Genomic DNA, 16,070 nt, shown 5'->3' with positions numbered 1-16,070 from the left:
TCATGTCGTGGAAGTGAAGTACAAGTACCTCACAAGCGTAGTACTTGTAAATGTACTTTACGTTCACGAAAGCTGCAGTTTGGTGCATGACGACTCCGTTGATCTGACCCGAGGTCAGCGTTCATGTCGCTGCTGAGATCCGATGAGCTCTCTCACTGATCCAGAGTCTGCAGCTTCCTGTCGTCGGCGCGTTGGTGCAACGGTTCCGCTCTGTGGTCAGACCCCGGCTCAGTCACTTCCTCTGAGATGGAGGGAGGAACGCGAGACAGAGGAAGAGAGAGAGAGAGGAAGAAAGAAGGAAGCCATTTTGGTTCCTCAACGACTCGGCGTCTGTCTTTTGCCTTCCTCTCCTCGCAACAACAACAACGTGGACTTTTAAAGGAAGTAAAACCTTCTGAAGACTTTCTGTGACTTCTATAAGATTCACATTTCTCAGGACGGAGCGTTGAGGAGCGAGGCCGTGAAGAAGAGCTGAAGAAGAAGAGCTGAAGAAGAAGAGCAGGTGGATGGTGCTCTCCTCTCGTTGAGGACGCAGGATGAGCTCTGACCGAGTGCCCTCCAGGGCGGAGGTGACGGGGTGGAGCCCACAACAGCTGGCAGACTACCTGAAGAGGGTGAGTTCTTCTTCTTCTTCTGGGAGAAACTGATAGCTGGTTTTATTCGGTGTAGACGTCTCTCTGATACAGCTGTTAGTGTTCGATCAATACTATATAATACAATACAAGAACCATCAATACTCTTATCGCTTCTTTTTGATTATTTTGTGAGAAAAAAGAGAATTATTGTTATATGATTCTTGGATGTAAACAAACAGTCTTTCTTGAGTTGTAAGATCTCAGCTGATCAATGATCTCAGTGATTATCATTGATTAGTATTACTTTACATGTGATCAGACTATGACATCACTACCGTTACCTGCCTAAGAGACAAAGAGAAGAGACAAAGATACAAAGATACAAAGAGACGGAGAGACAAAAAAAAAACACCTGTATTTGATATACATATTTATATGTATATATATTGTGATATATATTTTTCATTTAAATAAAAGCCATGATGCTCCTGCTGTGTTCTAGATGAATCTCTCTGGTTGTGATAAAGTGGTGATGAAGAACTCAATCACTGGATCAAGATTCGTTGTGAGTCATAAAAATATGAATAAACTGTTCCTGAAATCCTCCTTTATGGAGAGGAGAGGAGGAGGTAGAGAAGGAAAGGAGAGAAGGAGAGGAGGAGGAGGAAGAGAAGGGGATATGGGGAGAAGTAGGTAGAGGAGGAGAGGAAGAGGAGGCGGATGTAGAGAAGAAGGAGGATGTAGAAAAGGAGAGGAGCAGGTATAGGAGAGGAGGAGGAGGTAGAGAAGGAGAGGAGGTAGAAAATGAGAAGAGCAGGTATAGGAGAGGAGGAGGAGAGGAGATAGAAAATGAGAGGAGCAGGTATAGGAGAGGAGGAGGAGGTAGAGAAGGAGAGGAGGAGGAGGTAGAGAAGGAGAGGAGGTAGAAAATGAGAGGAGCAGGTATAGGAGAGGAGGAGGAGAGGAGGAGAAGGGGTAGAGGAGAGGAGGAGGAGAAAGTAAAGAAAGAGAGGAGGAGAGGAGGTAGAGGAGAGGAGGAGAGGAGGAGGCGGATGTAGAGATGGATAGGAGGAGAGAAGAAGGAGAAGGAGAGGAGGAGAGGAGGAGGAGGATGTAGAGAAGGAGAGAAGGAGAGGGGGAGGAGGAGGAGGAGAAGGAGAGAAGGCGAGAAGGAGGAGGATGTAGAGAAGGAGAGAAGGAGAGAAGAGAAGGAGGTAGAGAAGGAGAGAAGGAGAGGGGGAGGAGGAGGAGGAGAAGGAGAGAAGGCGAGAAGGAGGAGGATGTAGAGAAGGAGAGAAGGAGAGAAGAGAAGGAGGTAGAGAAGGAGAGGAGGAGAGGAGAGAAGGAGGTAGAGAAGGAGAGGAGGAAAGGAGGAGGAGGATGTAGAGAAGGAGAGGAGGAGGTAGAGACTATAAAATGTCGTCATGTGAATAAACAGTTTTCTCTGCTCTGTAGAATCTGAGTGACAACGACCTCCAGAAGTTCCCTAAACTTCATGCTCCGTGAGTCCAGATCAGCTGATCATTGCATATTGATCTCTCCATTGATCATGTTGATTATTGATTATTATTGCATCATAAGCAATAATCTTCGTTATTAAACCGGTGAAGAACCTGCAGCAGATATTAAATACAAACGCACCCTTCAGCGCAGAGATGAAGGCGGCGGAGTGGGAGGAGCTTCTGTGCTCTGCTACTGGAACCAGGAAGTAATGCAGCGTTCACACATGAAGCATAGACTTCTATACAACCAGAGGAGTCGCCCCCTGGTGGTCAGGAGAGAGAATGCAGCGTTCACACATGAAGCATAGACTTCTATACAACCAGAGGAGTCGCCCCCTGGTGGTCAGTAGAGAGAATGCAGCTTTAACACATGAAGCATATACTTCTATACAACCAGAGGAGTCGCCCCCTGGTGGTGAGGAGAGAGAATGCAGCTTTAACACATGAAGCATATACTTCTATACAACCAGAGGAGTCGCCCCCTGGTGGTCAGGAGAGAGAATGCAGCTTTAACACATGAAGCATATACTTCTATACAACCAAAGGAGTCGCCCCCTGGTGGTCAGGAGAGAGAATGCAGCTTTAACACATGAAGCTGTTTGAATAACTTTTATTTGTCTCTTTGAATAACGTTTATTCAAAGTTTTTAATAACTTATTTGTGTCTGATAACAACCTTTATTCGTCAGGATGGTCTCAAAGTTCAGCATTGAAATCAGCAAGAAGGAGGAGAAAAGAGGGCTGTTTGGTAAAAAGTAAGAATACTGTTTCATTATTGTAAATGAAATGTTCAGGTTTTATGGATTTATATTTAGAATACTTCTGTTTTCGTAGATGATTAATCTTCCTATTTATAAATATATCTAACATGAAGACATTGAGGTTCCTTCTTTCTCTTAAGGAACACTTGTTTATCTAGTTTGAAGTGATGTACTACAATGTAGTACTTTAAGGAGTACCAGATACTGTAAGTTATAAGATATTAATGCTAATATTACAGTCTAATGCTAACTGTAGGTGTACTTTTGTTAACATTACTATGTTTTTAAAGATTATTACAGATAATAGCATTCAACCTTGTAGTTCATGATGAGAAATACTACTACTACTACTACTACTAATAATAATAATAATAATAATAATAATGTTTTCTTTCCATCACAGATCAACACCAAAATATCATGAACCAGGTACAACCTTTAACGATGAATCATTCTTGTGTTATTGAATATATGAACATGTTGCTGCCTTTAGAGCGATGTATTGTGTCTGTGCTTGTGAGCAGGATTTCATTCAGGTGCTGAAACACGTCCACCATGTATGAGCCGTGCACTCAGACACTTTCAGTTCCTCAGACACACGGCAGCACTGTGCTGCGAGGCGACCACCGGACGCAACAGGCCCATTCCCTCACATAAACATGCAACATATAGGCTTTATATAGGTCTTGTCTTTACAAAGTTAACCATGCGCACAACCTCAGTCAACACAGAGATAGGTCTGCTGGTAAAGTCTTGGCGTCTCGCTTTCACTCTGCTAACGCTGTTTGCTAGCTTCCCCCCCACACCAAGCACACCGGCAGTCGGCTCCCCGGTGAAAGTGAATCCAAACGAAGGATAACTTTCACTGCCTGGAGCTCACACTGTACGGGGCTTTCCATCCGGGTCAGACGCCCAGGGGTTGGCTCAGAGTCTGCATTTTATTTCTCCGTCGCCGTTCTTCCCCATAACCTAATTCTAATATCTTAAATGAACACGGTAATTATCGCACTACCTACTGCCACCTGCTGGCATGGAAGAGTATGAACTAAATAATATTTTTTGGGACCAATTAAGTGAAATTGGACTCTTGAGACAGTACTGCAGTGTCAATTTAAGTACAACACTGGTTGAATGTACTATATGTACATGTACTGCATGTCTTGTAAGTTTAAGTTTAATTGCTTTCACGTATTATTTTCATAGTCATATTTATTTATCTGAAATTATTTTTATTTTCTCTCTCTCTCTCTCTCTCTCTCTCTCTCTCTCTATATATATATATATAAATTATTATATATGTATTTATACACACACACACACACATATAATACAATATATATATATATATATATATATATATATATATATATATATATATATATATATATATATATATATATATATATATAAAATAATGTAATAAATACACAGATAATATTGCTCCCTGCAGATGCGCCTCCTGACGTTCAGGGTTGGGCTGAAGACGAGTTTGTAAGTCGTGTTTTTATTTTTCTCTCTTTGTGTAATTTTAACAGAAAGATATTTTGTTTTCTTCTGTCTCATGTTTATTTATTTTGTTTGGGGGATTGTTTACTTTACAGATTATACAAAACATATGAAGAGTTTATGAACTCTGATGTTATAAATGATTATTTCATCGAGTTATAATAATCATAATCCTGATATACCTTTACTGAAGGAACATTTAACTGTAACAGAGTATTTTTTACAGTGTGGTATTAGTACTTTTGCTGTATCAGAGTATTGTCACAGTGTGGTATTAGTACTTATGTATTAGTACTGCAATAGAGGACCTAAATCTTTCCTCCTCTCCATCCGTCAGGATGATGAAGAGTTTGACGATGACTACGAGAGTCCATTCAGCGGCGATGAAGACGGCGGCAGCGGCGGAGACTACGAGTCCCCCAACGAAGACCCGGACGGGGCCAACGACTATGAGCCCCCCCCAACGGAGCACCCCGAGGACCTGGTCCACAAGCTGTGCCCCACGCTGCCCATCGCGGACAGCGTTTACATAGGTATGCGCATGCTTCAGATTTACTGCTGTACCTGAACACACCAGAGGCACTCATCCACGAGCACCACGTAGTACTTTGTGTAGTATTTTGTTGAGTAAGTTGTATCTTCAGGTCTTCAGTATTACATTCTTCTTCTTTATTTCAAATTTGAAAACCTTATTCTCAGAATCACGGCAAGGAGGGGCCGGGGTTCGATTCCCGGGCCGGACGGTCCTTCTGCATGGCGTCTGTGTGTTCTGGGTCAGCGTGGGTTCTCTCCGGGTTCTCCGGGTTTTAACACACCGACTAATACCTTCATATATGTGTGTGTGTGTGTAGATAGCCATGTGTCCTCCAGGTGCACGCCCCCTGCTGTGAGTCCCCGCCCCCCAGCCTCCACCCCGTCTGCATCGTCCCTCCGGATGGTGAGGCTCCTGTTGAAACATTTGTGTTCAAACCAGTTGAAACCAGTTAATTAAACATGTTGAAACCAGTTAATTAAACGTGTTCAAACCAGTTGAAACCAGTTAATTAAAGGTCCGCCTGTGTGTTTGTGTGAAGCCAGCAGAGCCCAGAAGAGACCGCTCCCCAGGCGGTCGGGGAGAAAAACGTGAGTCCACTTCAACTGATGTCTTATTAAGGGAGAGAGGTCTGTATTCCTGGTTCAGGGCAGCTGATCGCGGATCAAACACTGGTTCTGTGTTCAGTTCCTTCAGGGCCGCCGCAGATCTTCCGGGGCAAAAAACCAGGTCGAGATTCAGGACTGAACCTGTCCCCCGTCAGAGGTGAACCTGAACCCCGATGCTTCTTTTTATTTATTACTGTTGCTGATTAGTTAATATTTCCTTACCATGTCTACTTACCAATTATAATAATACTAAAAACGTTATAACTCACTCATCATCTAACCTCTGCAAGAAACAACTCTTGGTGTTTACTATTTCACAAAATAATGTAACAAACAGAACAAAAAAGATTGAATCAGATTGAATGTGATGTATTCTCCATCTATAGCGAGTATAAATGTATTAATGTGATGTTTTCATCATTCTCTCCGATCCAAAGGACCTCATCGCAACACAGTGGACAAGGTGAGTTTTTCTTTTGAAACAAATTGTATTTATCAGCTGGATCCATGTGAATATGTATATATATATATATATATATATATATATATATATATATATATATATATATATATATATATATATATATATACATATATTTTTTGTCAGAAATTCACATTCAGTAATTTCCAGCAAACTGATTTCATGAGAAATGTAGAAAAAGCAAAATAAAAAGGGTCCAAGACCTGAACCCTGAGGAACTCCAGACTGAAAGCCTGCCTGTATTTTTCTTCAAATACTTTATTATTTTAATTATATTTCTGTTTCCTCTCAGCTGGGCCCACATCCTCGGAGGTGAGTCCAAACCCACTGTGGACTAAATAAAGGGGCACCACAGGGCTCTGTGCTGGGTCCCCTTCTATTTACACTTCACCAGTAGGGTCCTGTCAACACTTATAATATCTATCATTATGCAGATGACACGGTCTTGTGTTTAAGAAGCAATACGTTATGTTTATGAAGCAATACGTTATGTTCATGAAGCAATAAGTTATGTTTATGAAGCAATAAGTTATGTTCATGAAGCAATAAGTTATGTTTATGAAGCAATACGTTATGTTCATGAAGCAATACGTTATGTTTATGAAGCAATACGTTATGTTCATGAAGCAATAAGTTATGTTTATGAAGCAATAAGTTATGTTTAAGAAGCAATAAGTTATGTTTATGAAGCAATACGTTATGTTTATGAAGCAATACGTTATGTTCATGAAGCAATACGTTATGTTTATGAAGCAATACGTTATGTTCATGAAGCAATAAGTTATGTTTATGAAGCAATAAGTTATGTTTATGAAGCAATAAGTTATGTTTAAGAAGCAATACGTTTTGTTTATGAAGCAATACGTTATGTTCATGAAGCAATAAGTTATGTTTATGAAGTATTAAGTTATGTTTAAGAAGCAATACGTTATGTTTATGAAGCAATATGTTATGTTCATGAAGCAATAAGTTATGTTTATGAAGCAATAAGTTATGTTTAAGAAGCAATACGTTATGTTTATGAAGCAATACGTTATGTTTCAGAAGCAATATGTTTTGTTTAAGAAGCAATACGTTATGTTTATGAAGCAATACGTTATGTTCATGAAGCAATAAGTTATGTTTATGAAGCAATAAGTTATATTTAAGAAGCAATACGTTATGTTCATGAAGCAATACATTATGTTTATGAAGCAATACGTTATGTTTATGAAGCAATACGTTATGTTCATGAAGCAATACGTTATGTTTATGAAGCAATAAGTTATGTTTAAGAAGCAATACGTTATGTTTATGAAGCAATACGTTATGTTCATGAAGCAATAAGTTATGTTTAAGAAGCAATACGTTATGTTTATGAAGCAATACGTTATGTTCATGAAGCAATACGTTATGTTTATGAAGCAATAAGTTATATTTAAGAAGCAATACGTTATGTTCATGAAGCAATACATTATGTTTATGAAGCAATACGTTATGTTTATGAAGCAATACGTTATGTTCATGAAGCAATACGTTATGTTTATGAAGCAATAAGTTATGTTTAAGAAGCAATACGTTATGTTTATGAAGCAATACGTTATGTTCATGAAGCAATAAGTTATGTTTATGAAACAATAAGTTATGTTTAAGAAGCAATACGTTATGTTCATGAAGCAATACGTTGTGTTTATGAAGCAATACGTTATGTTCATGAAGCAATACGTTGCGTTCATGAAGCAATACGTTATGTTCATGAAGCAATACGCTATGTTTATGAAGCAATAAGTTATGTTTATGAAGCAATATGTTTTGTTTAAGAAGCAATACGTTATGTTTATGAAGCAATACGTTATGTTTCAGAAGCAATATGTTTTGTTTAAGAAGCAATACGTTATGTTTAAGAAGCAATACGTTATGTTTATGAAGTATTAAGTTATGTTTAAGAAGCAATACGTTATGTTTAAGAAGCAAAATGTTATGTTTATGAAGTATTAAGTTATGTTTAAGAACCAATACGTTATGTTTATGAAGTATTAAGTTATGTTTAAGAAGCAATACGTTATGTTTAAGAAGCAATACGTTATGTTTATGAAGCAATACGTTATGTTTAAGAAGCAACACTTTATGTTTATGAAGCAATACGTTATGTTTATGAAGCAATAAGTTATGTTCATGAAGCAATACGTTGTGTTTATGAAGCAATATGTTATGTTCATGAAGCAATACGCTATGTTTATGAAGCAATATGTTATGTTTATGAAGTATTAAGTTATGTTTAGGAAGCAATACGTTATGTTTAAGAAGCAATACGTTATGTTTATGAAGCAATACGTTATGTTTATGAAGCAATACGTTATGTTTAAGAAGCAATACGTTATGTTTAAGAAGCAATACGTTATGTTTATGAAGCAATACGTTATGTTTAAGAAGCAATACGTTATGTTTAAGAAGCAATACGTTATGTTTAAGAAGCAATATGTTATGTTTATGAAGCAATACGTTATGTTTAAGAAGCAACACGTTATGTTTATGAAGCAATACGTTATGTTTATGAAGCAATAAATTATGTTTAAGAAGCAAAACGTTATGTTTAAGAAGCAATACGTTATGTTAAAGAAGCAATACGTTATGTTTATGAAGCAATAAGTTATGTTTAAGAAGCAATACGTTATGTTTATGAAGCAATACATTATGTTTAAGAAGCAATAAGTGATGTTTATGAAGCAATAAGTTATGTTTAAGAAGCAATACGTTATGTTTAAGAAGCAATAAATTATGTTTAAGAAGCAATACGTTATGTTTATGAAGCAATACGTTGTGTTTAAGAAGCAATAAGTTATGTTTAAGAAGCAATACGTTATGTTTAAGAAGCAATAAGTTATGTTTAAGAAGCGATACGTTATGTTTAAGAAGCAATAAGTTATGTTTAAGAAGCGATACGTTATGTTTACGAAGCAATACGTTATGTTCATGAAGCAATACGTTATGTTTATGAAGCAATATGTTATGTTTAAGAAGTAATAAGTTATAATTAAGAAGCAATACATTATGTTTAAGAAGTAATACGTTATGTTTAAGAAGCAACACATTATGTTTAAGAAACAATAAGTTATGTTTAAGAAGTAATAAGTTATGTTTAAGAAGTAATAAGTTATGTTTAAAAAACAATAAGTTATGTTTAAGAAGCAATAACTCATGTTTAAGAAACAATAAGTTATGTTCAAGAAACAATAAGTTATGTTTAAGAAGTAATAAGTTATGTTTAAGAAACAATAAGTTATGTTTATGAAGCAATACGTTATGTTTAAGAAGCAATATGTTATGTTTAAGAAGCAATACGTTATGTTTAAGAAGCAATACGTTATGTTTATGAAGTATTAAGTTATGTTTAAGAAGCAATACGTTATGTTTAAGAAACAATAAGTTATGTTTAACCTTTTAACGTTCTGCTGTCGCGTGGGCGCCCATTTCAACTATACACTGTACATTCCGTTGTACATTCCGTTGTACGCTGTACATCTATTTATAGTTCGGTACGAGTGCCATATGTTTCTGGAAACCTACGATTCTTGTGATTCCAGCTGTCCACTCCGTTTCAAGATCAGACCACCACAGCAGCTACAATCAATACTTTTGTCAGACAACAACAAACAAACAAGCGATTTGAAAATCAAGACAACTCACCGATGACGCCTCATATTGATCCATAAATCCATAATATTCCAACAAAAATGGCGTTGTTACGTTGTAAAGGTCCAATAAAAATAAATCCCATTAAAGATTTAGTCCAAAACACGTGATTACATCCATAAATATCCACCAACTGGCATTGCATCATTCCATTGCAGCTGAAAGTTATGAACGAAAGTAGTTTCGTTTTTAGCAGAAAGTTATGTTTGCATGGGAGCACAGCTACAAACTCGCAATACGTTATAATTAAATATAAGTGTTTGTGCTGTGAACAAAAACAATAAATATTAAATATTAAGATAATCAAATCTTTAGTTCAAACTCCAAGCAGAGCATGATTCATAGATTGATTGTTATATATACATTTTATGACGTAACAGTGATCCTATAATAAGAAGGCAAGATATATTTACAGTGAAAGGAGTTATTCATAATCTGTTATACTCATAACCTTCATGTGCTCAGGCCTCAGCTGGACTCCCCCGACCCCCCCACCTGGTCCAAACCCCCTGTCCTCCCTCTGGCCTCCACCTCCGTCAGCAGGAGCAACTCCTCCGCCCGGCCTCCTCCCAGCAGGTCACCTCATGTTCTCTGCTTCATGTTGAAGGTCAAACGCATTAGAGCTGCTGGATGATAACCAGGTTGTTGTTGTGTTTCACAGGTTTGACGTGAGGAGAGAGGTAAGTGGAGCTTTATTGTGATGTTTTTGTTTTATTGATCCAGAACGAGATCTGATCCTCTTCTTCTCTTGTCTCTCGCCAGCAGAACGAAGGTGAGATGTTTTTATTTTTCTCTTTCATGAACTCAAATATATCCCATATAATGTCATTGTCGGTTCTTTAAATACGTATTATCTCTTCCAGCTCCTAAACACAACACCTTCCCCCTCCCCGGTAAGAGTCTACCACCCCGCCCCGGGCTCCCCGGGCTCCATGGGCTCCCTTCACACCAAGGAGACAGGTATGAAACAATACAGTGGGTGTGAACTTCCGCAATGAAACAGGAAACTTGACAAAATTGGGTGAATCCAATAAATAAACGAGGGATACCAGAACGCAGCCCTGTGGAACTCCACTCTGTCTCTGTTGTTAGAACGTCAACCTCTGTATTACAAACATCCATCCATCCATCCATTATCAGCCGCTTATCCGGGGTCGGGTCGCGGTGGCAGCAGGTTCAGCAGGCCGACCCAGGCCTCCCTCTCACCCGCAACACTTTCCAGCCCATTCTGGGGGATCCCGAGGCGTTCCAAGGCCAGCCGGGAGATATAATCCCTCCAGCGTGTCCTCGGTCTTCCCCGGGGTCTCCTACCAGTTGGACGTGCCTGGAAAACCTCTAATGGGAGGCGTCCAGGAGGCATCCTGACTAGATGCCCGAACCACCTCAGCTGACTCCTTTCGACACGAAGGAGCAGCGACTCGACTCCAAGCTCCCTCCTGATGTCCGAGCTCCTTACCCTATCTCTAAGGGTGAGCCCGGCCACCCTGCGGAGGAAGCTCATTTCGGCCGCTTGTATTCGAGATCTCGTTCTTTCGGTCACGACCCAGAGTTCGTGACCATAGGTGAGGGTTGGAACGTAGACCGACCAGTAAATGGAGAGCTTCGCCTTCCGGCTCAGCTCCCTCTTCACCAGGACGGACCGGTACAGCGCCTGTTTTATTGCTGCAGCCGCACCGATCCGTCTGTCGATCTCCCGCTCCACCTTACCCTCACTCGTGAACAAGACCCCGAGATACTTGAACTCCTTCGCTTGGGGTAGGCAGTTTGTCCCCACCTGGAGGGAGCAATCCACCGGTTTCCGGCAGAGCACCATGGCCTCAGATTTGGAGGCGCTAACTCTCATCCCTGCCGCTTCACACTCGGCTGCAAAACGCCCCAGTGAATGCTGGAGGTCACAATCCGAGGAGGCAAACAGGACCACATCATCCGCGAACAGCAGAGAGGCGATCCCGAGACTCCCGAACCGGATCCTCTCCGCCCCCTGGCTGCGCCTAGATATCCTGTCCATGAAGGTCACGAACAGGACCGGTGATAAAGGGCAGCCCTGGCGGAGGCCAACACCCACCGGGAACGTGTCTGACTTACTACCGAGGATACGAACACAGCTCCTACTGCAGGCGTACAAAGACCGGATAGCCCGTGCCAACGGGTCCGGCACCCCATACTCCCGCAGCACCCCCCACAAAACCCCCCGAGGGACCCGGTCGAAAGCCTTCTCCAAGTCCACAAAGCACATGTAGACTGGTTGGGCAAACTCCCAGGACCCCTCCAGTAGTCTTGCAAGGGTAAAGAGCTGGTCCACTGTTCCACGACCGGGACGGAATCCGCACTGCTCGTCTTGAATCTGAGGTTCGACAAGCGGTCGGAGCCTCCCTTCCAGCACCCTGGCATAAGCTTTTCCCGGGAGGCTGAGCAGTGTGATGCCACGATAGTTTGAGCACACTCTCCGGTCCCCCTTCTTGAAGATGGGAACCACCACCCCGGTCTGCCAGTCCATGGGCACTGTTCCCGACCCCCATGCGACACTGAAAAGGCGTGTCAACCAAGACAGCCCAACAATGTCCAGCGCTTTCAGCATCTCAGGGTGGATCTCATCCACCCCTGGCGCCTTGCCACCAAGGAGCTTTTTGACTACCTTAGCGACCTCTGCCAGGGATATGGGAGAAACCACCCCAAAGACTTCCGGCGCTGCCCCCTCTCCGGGGGACATGTTAGCCGGGTTTAGGAGTTCCTCAAAGTGCTCTTTCCACCGCCCGACGATGTCCCCAGTCCGGGTCAGCAGTTCCCCCCCCCCGCTGAGAACAGCCTGGGGTAGGCCCTGCTTTCCCTTCCTGAGCCGTCGGATGGTTTGCCAGAACTTCCTTGAGGCCAACCGAAAGTCCTTCTCCATGGCCTCCCCGAACTCCTCCCATGCCCGAGTTTTAGCATCCGCGACCATCGCAGCTGCAGCCCTTCTGGCCTGCCGGTACCAGTCAGCTGCTTCAGGAGACCCCTGGGCCAGCCAGGCCCGAAAGGCCTCCTTCTTCAGTTTGACGGCTTCCCTCACCCCCGGTGTCCACCACCGGGTTCTTGGGTTGCCGCCACGACTGGCACCGATGACCTTCTGGCCACAGCTCCGAGCAGCCGCGTCCACAATAGAGGCTTTGAACATGGTCCACTCGGGTTCCATGTCCCCAGCCTCCCTCGGGATGTGTGAGAAGCTCTTCCGGAGGTGGGAGTTGAAGACCTGCCGGACAGGATCCTCCGCCAGACGTTCCCAGTTCACCCTCACTACACGTTTGGGCTTGCCAGGTCTTTCTAGCCGACTCCCCCGCCATCTGATCCAACTCACCACCAGGTGGTGATCAGTTGACAGCTCTGCTCCTCTCTTCACCCGAGTGTCCAAGACATACGGCCGCAGATCAGATGATACGACTACAAAGTCGATCATTGATCTCCGGCCTAAGGTGTTCTGGTACCAGGTACACTTATGAGCCACCTTATGCTCGAACATGGTGTTCGTTATGGACAAACTGTGGCTAGCACAGAAGTCCAACAACAAAACACCATTCGGGTTCAGATCGGGCAAGCCGTTCCTCCCAATCACGCCCCGCCAGGTTTCTCTGTCATTGCCCACGTGAGCGTTGAAGTCTCCCAGGAGAACTATGGAGTCGGCAGGCGGCGCCCTTTCCAGGACCCCTCCCACCGACTCCAAGAAGGCCGGATACTCCGAACTGCTGTTCGGTGCATAAGCACAGACAACAGTCAGAGCTTTACTCCCTGCAACCCGTAGGCGCAGGGAGGCGACCCTCTCGTTCTCCGGGGAAAACTCCAACATAGCAGCGCTCAGCCGGGGGCTCGTGAGTATCCCCACTCCCGCCCGGCGCCTCTCACCCTGAGCAACTCCAGAAAAGGACAAAGTCCAACCCTTCTCCAGGAGCTTGGTTCCAGAGCCCATGCTGTGCGTGGAGGTGAGCCCAACTAAATCTAGCTGGTACCGCTCCACCTCCTGCACCAGCTCCGGCTCTTTCCCCGCTAGCGAGGTGACGTTCCACGTCCCTAGAGCTAGTCTATGCTGCCGGCGATCGGCTCGCCCAGGTCTCCTGCCTGGCCCGCCGCCCGGTCTGCATAGCACCCGACCCCGATGCTTCCCCCCGCGGGTGGTGAGTCCACAGGGTTGCTGGTCCATGATCTTTTTTCGGGCTGAGCCCGACCGGGCCCCATGGGTGAAAGCCCGGCCACCAGACGCTCGCCGTCGAGCTCCCCTCCCGGGTCTGGCTCCGGGAGGGTGCCCCGGTTTCCCTTGTCCGGGCGAGGTAGCTTCATTCCGTGGGCCGTACATCATCAGGGTTTTTTGAACCGCTCTTAGTCTGGGCTCTCCCCCGAGACCTGTTTGCCTTGGGAGACCCTACCAGGGGCTGACGCCCCGGACAACATAGCTCCCGGGATCACTGAGCCACTCAAACTCCTCCACCACGTTAAGGTGGCGATTCATTGGAGGAGATTATTACAAACATTATTTGTAATAAAACAATTCCAGTTGCTGTGTCAAGTAAACCGTATTCAGTGTAAATATCACCAGGAGAGCTCAACATTCATCTTTTATCACGTCACGTTTCATGAATATTGTATTTCTCCTGTTGGATTCTGAGCAGTCTGCCGCCCAGCGTTCCCACTGCAGGATCTCTGCCTCACAAGCTGCAGTCTGGTAAGAACTAATATTATAGAAACTATAACGGCACGCCGTATGAAATGGTGACACGACATGAAATATGTATTCAAAAGCGTTTACTGCACCCTTCTTATTGGTTCACAAATCTAAATACATCTGTCACAGATACATAATGAGGCTTATTTACATTTGTCTCTTAATCAATATATCAATATATTAAAACATATATTTTTTTTCTCATTGTGCTCTTTTATTCATTTGTTTTCGTATTTCTGGCCCTGTGTCACCACTAGAGGGCGCTCTGCACCCTGCAGCAAGTATATTACCATCAGCAAGGTGTGTGGGTGTGTGTGTGTGTGTGTGTGTGTGTGTGTGTGTGTGTGTGTGTGTGTGTGTGTGTGTGTGTGTGTGTGTGTGCAGCGTTGGCTGGACAGAGAAGCAGCTTCGTAGCAGCAGACAGACAGTCGGTCCGTCCTCCTCCACCTGCGACAGCAAACACTAAGGTAACAACACACACTCCTACACACACATGTTTGTCTGTCTGCTCATGTGAGGACCCTGAATCTCCAACTTACACAGAACTGAAGTGCAGAGATATACTTAATGTCTTAACCAGAGTTTAACATTTTTTAAGCACTACATGACCTCATGTATCTGAATAACTGCGTCCTCATAAACCTGCTCCCAGTCCGAGGTCCCCTCTTTGCTGTTAAACAAGAACGACTCACCATCTACTTTTATATCGTTAGTTATTTTATAACTTTAATTGGTCGGCAGGTTTGTTTACGCGTTATATTCGTGTGGTCCTATACAAATACACTTTAATATTATAATTATCATCAGAACAGGTGTTTCTGTGGGCGTTCTTCAGTGTGACCAGCAGATGGTGCTGTTGTCTTTGTGTTTGTTAATTGAATAATAATAATAATAACAATAATAATAATAACTTTATTGATTGTTTACAAAGTGCTCTGAGAGACAAAGTGAAGCAATAAAACAGAAAGCTCAGACCAGTAAAACCAGATATAAGTATTTCACTGTATACTTTGTGTAGTATTGCTTATGTGTACTCTGTGGTATTTATAGGTGTACTGTGTGTAGTATTTATGCGTGTACTGTGTGTAGTATTTATACGTGTACTGTGTGTAGTATTTATACGTGTACTGTGTATAGGAGCTGGACCCTCGCTGGTACGTGGGCAAAGTGACCAGAGGTCAAGCAGAAGCAGGTCTGAAACGAGTCAACAAGGTAACAAAGAACTAAAAGTAAACACTTCCTGTTTTCCTTCAGTGTGACCCACTGAAGCATCATGGGAAATGTATTTCCTAAAGCTGCGTTCACACCAAAAGCGTTGCAAATTTTTCACACGAGTACATTTCATATAAAGTCAACGCACAGACCCGACTGATGCGCAAATTCATATATGTATATAATATTATATATGTATCTATAATATTTAATTATATACATTATGAACCCAGAGACAAGGGCGTTTGATGTTCCAACATTTGTGGAAATAATAAAGCAGAAATAATGATTATTTTCATGGTGGATGGCGGAAATGATAATAGTTTTGACAGAGTTAAGCCACACCCCCTTCTGAAACGAGTAAACTCACTCGAGTAAAGCATTTGGTGTGAAATTAGCATAAACTCTGCATGTATAGTCCCGCCCTCATGTGTGTGTGTGTGTGTCTGTGTGTGTGTGTGTGTGTGTATGTGTGTGTGTGTGTGTGTGTGTGTGTGTATGTGTGTGTGTGTGTGTGTGTGTGTGTGTGTGTGTG

General features: G+C 42.7%; 1 protein-coding gene across 1 annotated transcript in view; it reads left to right on the top strand.

The window, feature by feature from the left end:
* Positions 1-536: 536 nt before the first annotated feature.
* lcp2a (lymphocyte cytosolic protein 2a) overlaps positions 537-16,070 on the top strand; it is a gene marked incomplete at its 5' end in the record, with an annotated part of 17,013 nt that continues 1,479 nt past the window's right edge. The window contains 18 exons of the mRNA XM_079237200.1: positions 537-614; positions 1,078-1,140; positions 2,031-2,077; positions 2,766-2,831; positions 3,241-3,266; positions 4,288-4,328; positions 4,681-4,876; positions 5,195-5,280; positions 5,417-5,465; positions 5,572-5,640; positions 5,921-5,946; positions 6,257-6,276; positions 10,102-10,212; positions 10,298-10,320; positions 10,500-10,596; positions 14,268-14,323; positions 14,708-14,790; positions 15,461-15,535. Coding sequence (XP_079093326.1) covers positions 537-614; positions 1,078-1,140; positions 2,031-2,077; positions 2,766-2,831; positions 3,241-3,266; positions 4,288-4,328; positions 4,681-4,876; positions 5,195-5,280; positions 5,417-5,465; positions 5,572-5,640; positions 5,921-5,946; positions 6,257-6,276; positions 10,102-10,212; positions 10,298-10,320; positions 10,500-10,596; positions 14,268-14,323; positions 14,708-14,790; positions 15,461-15,535 — 1,212 coding nt within the window. The remainder of the gene's footprint in view (positions 615-1,077; positions 1,141-2,030; positions 2,078-2,765; positions 2,832-3,240; positions 3,267-4,287; positions 4,329-4,680; positions 4,877-5,194; positions 5,281-5,416; positions 5,466-5,571; positions 5,641-5,920; positions 5,947-6,256; positions 6,277-10,101; positions 10,213-10,297; positions 10,321-10,499; positions 10,597-14,267; positions 14,324-14,707; positions 14,791-15,460; positions 15,536-16,070) is intronic.

Source organism: Taurulus bubalis (genome assembly GCF_910589615.1).
Source record: "Taurulus bubalis genome assembly, chromosome: 2".
In the NCBI taxonomy this organism is placed as follows: domain Eukaryota; kingdom Metazoa; phylum Chordata; class Actinopteri; order Perciformes; family Cottidae; genus Taurulus; species Taurulus bubalis.
The sequence above is the reverse complement of the archived record's forward strand: the minus strand, read 5'-3'. Positions and strand labels throughout refer to the sequence as shown.